Raw genomic sequence first — 6,350 nt, 5'->3', positions numbered from 1 at the left:
ACAGGATCGTCGACGCTTTCCGATCGCCCCTAAAATTCTGGATATAAATATCCAGAGAACTCAATGATGGGATTTGAGGCGTTAGCTAGTGGTGTGCATCTAGGTTGGCTTACGAGTAGTTCTAAAACTTGCTAATTCATCAGTCTCCAACTTTCCAAGTAAAGCATACGGCATATTGAGCTCAATCCGTCCGCTCCAGCTTCACTATGTCGTCGTTACCGCTCAAGACAATCATCAAATCCATCGACGGCAACCAGAAGGAACAATCCGTCACCTATCGCGTCCGTACAAACACGCAAGACCCTAACGACCAGGGCTGCCGAATATCGTATTGGGAACCGATTGCAGTTTGGTGACGCAATAAAATACTTTTCGAAGCTGCCAGCACGACACAGTAAGTAGATAAAATACACCATGCTGCGCAATAAATAACTGCAATACCAGGGTAAATGAAAATGCTGTCTGTTCGCCCATTGTAAACAACGCTTGCTAAAATTCCTGAGCTACCGACAACCTACGTACACTGCTCGACCGTGCGAACGTCCCAATATTTCTTGTTAACTCGCAAGAACAAAACCATTTCGAGCGTGTACGGGCTCAGTGAATGCCGCTCGTGTCCAAACGTGACACGGGCGAGACTGAAAAACCGCTCCACCATATTGGAGGTGGGCGATATCAAGCTCAGCAGTCCATACTCCTGAGGCTTTTGCGCCCGACGGCACTTGCGCTGGAGCTGCGCAACGAACGACCCTGACTCCGAGTCGGACTCACTCTCACTGTGCTCGATGGCGAACGGTTCCAGCGCGGCAGATTCAGCCCTCGTTAGCTTGGCGCCTTCGCCTTCGAGCACTTTTGTGCAACCGCTCTCGAAATCTGGAGAATGAACGATTCTAGCACGCGGTGCTGTAGGGAATATAAAACATAGACTGTTAGTTTTGCATAGTAAACGTGTCAAGTTGCCGGTACGTACCCAAATACTCAGCAAACGAGGGATCAACTTCGATGAGGCCATCAAACCAAAGCCGTACGTCTAAAATCGTGGTCGTCTCGCACTGTAGAGACTTGCTAACACTCTCGATGCGCTTCAAGTCGGACGGCAGAGACAGAAGTCGCTTCACAGAGCGCGGGGAAGCCATCAGCTCGCACAGTTCTTCATCATCTGCCTCTATAAACCCCGCCAGACAGAAGTAGCGGTCCATCATCGCGTGTCTTGACGGAGAACGGGGCGTAGTGGTGTTTTGGCACTAAAATGAAAAATTACAAAAATATAACCAATTCAACAAAATTCCGTTTTCCCAAAATTGGTTACCGAAGTTTTGCGGCGTGATTCAGCGTGCGAAGCTTTCGCATCAGGTTTTGAATGGTGTCCAGCTCGTCCTTGTAGAATTGAAGATAGGCTTGCACGGCGATATTGAGCCATCGGCTCGCGCATCCGATTAGAGGGAGGTGAGCAATTGTTGCCAGTCTTCTGTTAAAGGCACAGTTGTCGCCGAGAATAAACAAGCAATCGTACAGGCTCTTGCCGTAATCACGCTGCAGCATCGAGTCCAAAAACACGCGATGGCCTTCGGCCGAGTGATCATCACCATCCTCACCGATCAGTGGAGCCATAGACAAAAGCGCATGGTGTCTCACGCCGTCTGTCTCGTAGCACGCAAAAAACGGCTAGAAAGTGCTCTGACGCGTGGGACCACCCGCCGATCACCAAGCCAAACTGGCTCGGTAACTCCGCCTTAATCTTCTGCAGTCTCTACCTCAGTTAAGTCCGATGATCAAGTGGCAACCGAGCTGCTCATGGCAATTCCTCTTGCTAATGGCAAGACCAGACTTGTCAGAGCCCTTGCTGACTTTGGATCGTCAAGCTCGATCTGTTCCTACGCGCTACTGCCGCATCCATGCAAGGTAAACCGGTACACCACAAAGTGGTTAACCAAAGGAGGTCGTTTTGAGACCGTGGGAAATGCACCTGTTCGCTTCAAGCTCCCCGATTTTACGACGAATCGCGCCATCAACCACGCGTTTTGCGTTACTGCTTAGGGTGCGGTGCTGAGTCCCGAGGCTACGACTGTATCATTGGTCGTGACCTTATTCTGTCTCTAAAGCTCAACTTTGATTTCGAACGTCGTGTCATGGAATGGGACGGACTCGAGGTGCCCATGCGTTTGCGCGTAAACTTAGCTAGTGAAAGATATGTCTACGAATCCCCTGCTAGCGTACAGGCAGCGAAGAAACGGATGGTTCAGATCTTGGACGCCAAGTATGCCAAGGTCAACTTGGATAGCTGCATCCCTGACCATCTCGACTCCAACCAGCAACACGCACTTCGCAAGCTTCTCGAGTTGTTCGACGATCTGAACGAAGCAGGGCTCGGAAAAAATTATTCCGTACCAATAGTATTCATATTTTTTGTACGGAATTATTAACTATTGAAATATATGACTATGTGATATTATTGCACAACGACACAATATACTGCTATTAATACTATAAGAAGTATTATAACAGCTGTGGACGGTTCAGTCAATCGCCGACGATCCCATAACCGTAGTTGGATGGCTCAGAGCTTCACAACGCTTAGCCATCTAGACTGCAACCTTCGTACAAAATTTAAGCTCTAAGCTCTCAGTTCCAACTGCACTCTCTACTGTAAAACCCTTCAGAATGAGCACTACACGCAACAGCGACCTTTCCCGCTTCTTTTTCGCTGCTGACACAGACCGCTATTTTGTCTGCAACTACTGTAGCGCCCGGCACAAGCAGATCCCTTCAAGTGGCTACGCAAATATGATCAGCCATTTCAAGGACAAGCACCCCGGTTACGTTGAAGACTACAAGTCCCATCAAAGCAGACAGGCGGGTTTGCATAGAACCTTTGGGTTTGTCAACCCTACCGCATCCAACATGTATCGATGGATCGAGTGGGTCGTCGCCCGTAACATGCCGTTAAGCGAGGTCGATGATCCATTCACTAGAGGCATGTCGAAACTTCAGCCTGTCTGTTCAAAGACGCTCAAGCGATACATGACTTTACTTGTTGCTGCTGTCGAGGCTAAGATTACTGCCGAGATGTCAGGGCAGTATGGCTACATGTATGATGCATCTACGTTCTATCTGGAGAACTACGTGGACAACATCAAGCATGTGGGGGACGTGTTCGACCTCATTCCCAAGGCGGCAATGCATCGACGCATTGAGGCGCTTCTAAAAAGATCTACGTGTCTTCCAGAGTGTAACTCTGAAGCTACAGCTAGAGGACGTGATGTTAGCCGATGTACGAGCTTTGTTTGACTCCATCATCGAGCGCTTCCCAACGACCAAGGCTAAGTTGAGTGCGACTGCTACTATCGTCCATTTTCCTACTTTTGAAGCAGCCGCAGTGAAGGTACTATTCTTTAATTTTAATACTACTATCGGTATGTGGAAATGCTAACGCTATTAATATTTGTATCTGCTTCATTAGGTCAATAATGGAGAGGTTGGCAGTCTGACGGCCAGTGAGCGGAAGGCAATCAAGCGCTTTGAGGTGGAGACGGCGTCGGCAAGCTCTGGCAGAAAGCGCAAGCGGCGTGATGACGATGAGAAGGAGGAAGACTTCGCTACGTCGGTGCTGAGAGCAAAGAAGGCGAGCGGGAGACAAACATCGGCTTCCTACTCCAAGCTCATAGAGAAGCTGCCTCCAACCAACAACCACTATGAGAGTCTTCTCCCAGTCCAAGCTAGTACTGACGCCGCAACGAGCATCTTTGTTGCCTGTGAACTTTGAAATGCTAATGTTTCTACGTGCTAACCGAAGCTATTGGGATGTGGGTATGGTGCAGGACGTACACGAGCAGATGTGAGATATTTCTGTGTCTTGAAGAAGTAAGGCTACCAATATATTTTGTATTTGACAATAATTATCTATTGTTCGTGAGCGTATTGATTAACTTATTACTGATAATGCTAGCAGGCCGTACAATAAGATATAGTATTTTCCGAGCCCTGGACGAAGGAACGATAGGAACAATGCCTTGCGAGCCGTACAACTTCGAGCTGAAACCTGGGTCGCAGCCCTATCACGCTGGACCATTCAGTATTCCGCAATGGTTTTGGAGGCAAACAACGTAACTAGTGACTCAATAAATAGACCTGTGGGCGAAGCGATATTTTGTTCTTATCCCATGAAAAAACGCCCAAAATGTACAACCCGATAAATTACTTGCGGTTGCATGTTGCACGAAGATGGGACCGTCGCCGACAGGGTCGACATTCATGTGGGTGATTTAAAAACAACGCAGGTATTAGTTATGAGGGGTATTTACTAGAGCATGTGACCAAGGACTCTCAGTATTTTTACAGTGATGTATAAACCCTTAAACAATCTGACCGTTTAATTTTCAGAGAACTATTAGTACTTTTGTTTCCTTCATCATTCGTCAAAAGCATGACCAAGAAGCGTCGAATTAAGCACTCTCGCCGCCGCTCATTCTCGGAGAGCGACGTGCACGCGCGGGTGAAGAAGGCCAAGCACCGGAAAGAGGATCTCTCGGTGTCTACGTCTGCGGCCGCGGTGGCGCATTTCCATGCGCTGCAAAGTTGCTCGTCCAGTGCCGCTCTCGCCGACGTGTTCGAGTGGCTGGGAGACGCCGTCATTGGCGAGTTGGTGGGCCGCTGCTTGCTGTCTCAATTCCACCAGGCGCCGTTGAGCGCGCGGGTATTCCGCAACTTAAGATTGGCAGTGGTGACGAACCGCAACTTAGCGCAGGTGTACGATGCCATGGGGTACGCGGCAGTGCAGCGTCGTAACCTACAGGAAGACGCAAGCTGGAAGAGCGTGAAGTTGAAGCAACGAGCGGATGTGGTTGAATCGGTGGTGGGGGAGTTGGTGCTTAAGTTGCACCAACGTAATGATGACTCTGACGGGTATCGAGCTCATCTGGACACGGTACTGTCCTCGATGCTCCACTGTCATTTTACAGAGAGAAGCCAAGCAGCTAAGGAGAAAGGGGAAACAATGATGGCAGCTAAAGGACCGCTAAGTGTGGCGTTCAACCCGTTCACATGTTTACCGGATGAACAATTGGATGAGAATACAGGGGAGCTTATCGTCACAAAAGGTGTCGAAGTATTTGAAGAGGAGAGAGAAGAAGAATTCTCAGTGGACGAGTATAAAGATTCAGAGGTGGAGAGTAAAGATACTACCCGGCATCATTACTTTGCAGTTGGAAACGCCACCATTGAGGACGAGACCGTGCGAATAGCTATGATTCAACTGGATGAAGAGCACATTTTACGGACATCGAGGGAGATTTTTGAAGTGTTCAAGATCTACGGAATGGCGGTATTGTCCGAGAAGATCAGTCTATTGCTAGCGCTACCACACGTGTCACTGCAGCTCAGCAAACAGTCAGAGATGGTGACTCCAGCGAGACTTACAAGACAGAGACAGCGCATACTATCAGTGGCGAACCTTGCTAAATGTGCAATTAATCTCGGAATTGCGGAACGTATTCACAAAATCGAGGACGAAGCTGCTCGACTGCAAGAAGAGTATGGACTTGCGAACACTCTTCGTGCCTTTGCGGGCTTCCACAGTGCCGTGGCTACCACTTCGACATCCTCAAATCGCCCAAGTAACGCGTTGATTAACGTTATCTGCACAGCTCTACATGACGCTGCGTTTACTGGCGACAGTGAATTAACCTCTTCAGTGTTACGGTCTAAGATCCCTGAGCGAGAGCCACTAGTAGCGATGATGCAGTCAGTGGGGGAGGCACGAGTGTTCATGAACAGCAAAGCGTGTGACGATCTACACGCGCTTGGAGAGAGACCGATGTCAAACGCAGCTCGAGAGCGAGAACGGAAGCTAAAACCTTCTCTATTACTCCGTCAGTGCGACTCGAATACACTAGAAAACCTGTTCGAGACACTTAATAAGGAGCAAGAAGCGCAGCGAAATCAACGCGACGTACCTTCAACTCGTAAAAGGAGGCCCAAGAAGAAGAAAACCACTGAAGGCTTCGCTGCTACTGCTGGCTGTATCACTCGCAATCTGGAGCGCTTCCTTCACCGTCGCTTCCTCTTCTGTCTAGAAGAGATCGTTGTGCTCTTTGCACAGCGCAAAACAGAAGCTTGTCGAGCGCAGATCGCCGGGTTCGAGCACGATCTTGAGCCATGCGCTGAGCAGCCTCACTTCCGCAAGTGGGAGGTCTCGACTAGTACACTTACACTGGCGATGCGAGACAGCTTCTTCCGGATGTTACTGCATGATATTTGCCAGTTCCACGCCGTCATTTCGACCAGCAGGAACACGAAGGATGGAACGCGGATCACACAGCTTCGTCTGCCGCTGCATTACTCGTGGTCTAACA

General features: G+C 49.2%; 4 protein-coding genes across 4 annotated transcripts; 3 read left to right on the top strand and 1 right to left on the bottom strand.

Moving 5' to 3' along the window:
- Window positions 1-514: 514 nt before the first annotated feature.
- Window positions 515-1,611, bottom strand: PPTG_23390 (hypothetical protein; the record flags this gene model as incomplete). The annotated part of the gene is made up of 3 exons (XM_008910194.1): window positions 515-903; window positions 971-1,209; window positions 1,310-1,611. 3 exons carry the CDS (start codon window positions 1,609-1,611, stop codon window positions 515-517), a joined length of 930 nt encoding a protein of 309 aa, XP_008908442.1.
- Window positions 1,612-2,129: 518 nt separating this feature from the next.
- On the top strand, window positions 2,130-2,586 carry PPTG_23389 (hypothetical protein; the record flags this gene model as incomplete). The annotated part of the gene is made up of 2 exons (XM_008910193.1): window positions 2,130-2,393; window positions 2,506-2,586. 2 exons carry the CDS (start codon window positions 2,130-2,132, stop codon window positions 2,584-2,586), a joined length of 345 nt encoding a protein of 114 aa, XP_008908441.1.
- Window positions 2,587-2,661: 75 nt separating this feature from the next.
- PPTG_13790 (hypothetical protein) lies at window positions 2,662-3,763 on the top strand (the record flags this gene model as incomplete). Its single annotated transcript, XM_008910192.1, has 3 exons — window positions 2,662-3,141; window positions 3,227-3,382; window positions 3,461-3,763. The coding sequence occupies 3 exons, from the start codon at window positions 2,662-2,664 to the stop codon at window positions 3,761-3,763; spliced, it is 939 nt and encodes a 312-aa protein (XP_008908440.1).
- A 660-nt stretch (window positions 3,764-4,423) lies between these two features.
- Window positions 4,424-6,348, top strand: PPTG_13789 (hypothetical protein; the record flags this gene model as incomplete). The annotated part of the gene is made up of 2 exons (XM_008910191.1): window positions 4,424-6,197; window positions 6,260-6,348. 2 exons carry the CDS (start codon window positions 4,424-4,426, stop codon window positions 6,346-6,348), a joined length of 1,863 nt encoding a protein of 620 aa, XP_008908439.1.
- Window positions 6,349-6,350: the final 2 nt, after the last annotated feature.

This window comes from Phytophthora parasitica (assembly GCF_000247585.1).
Source record: "Phytophthora parasitica INRA-310 unplaced genomic scaffold supercont2.37, whole genome shotgun sequence".
Classification (NCBI taxonomy): Eukaryota; Oomycota; class Peronosporomycetes; order Peronosporales; family Peronosporaceae; genus Phytophthora; species Phytophthora nicotianae.
This window is presented reverse-complemented; position numbering and strand designations above follow the sequence as displayed.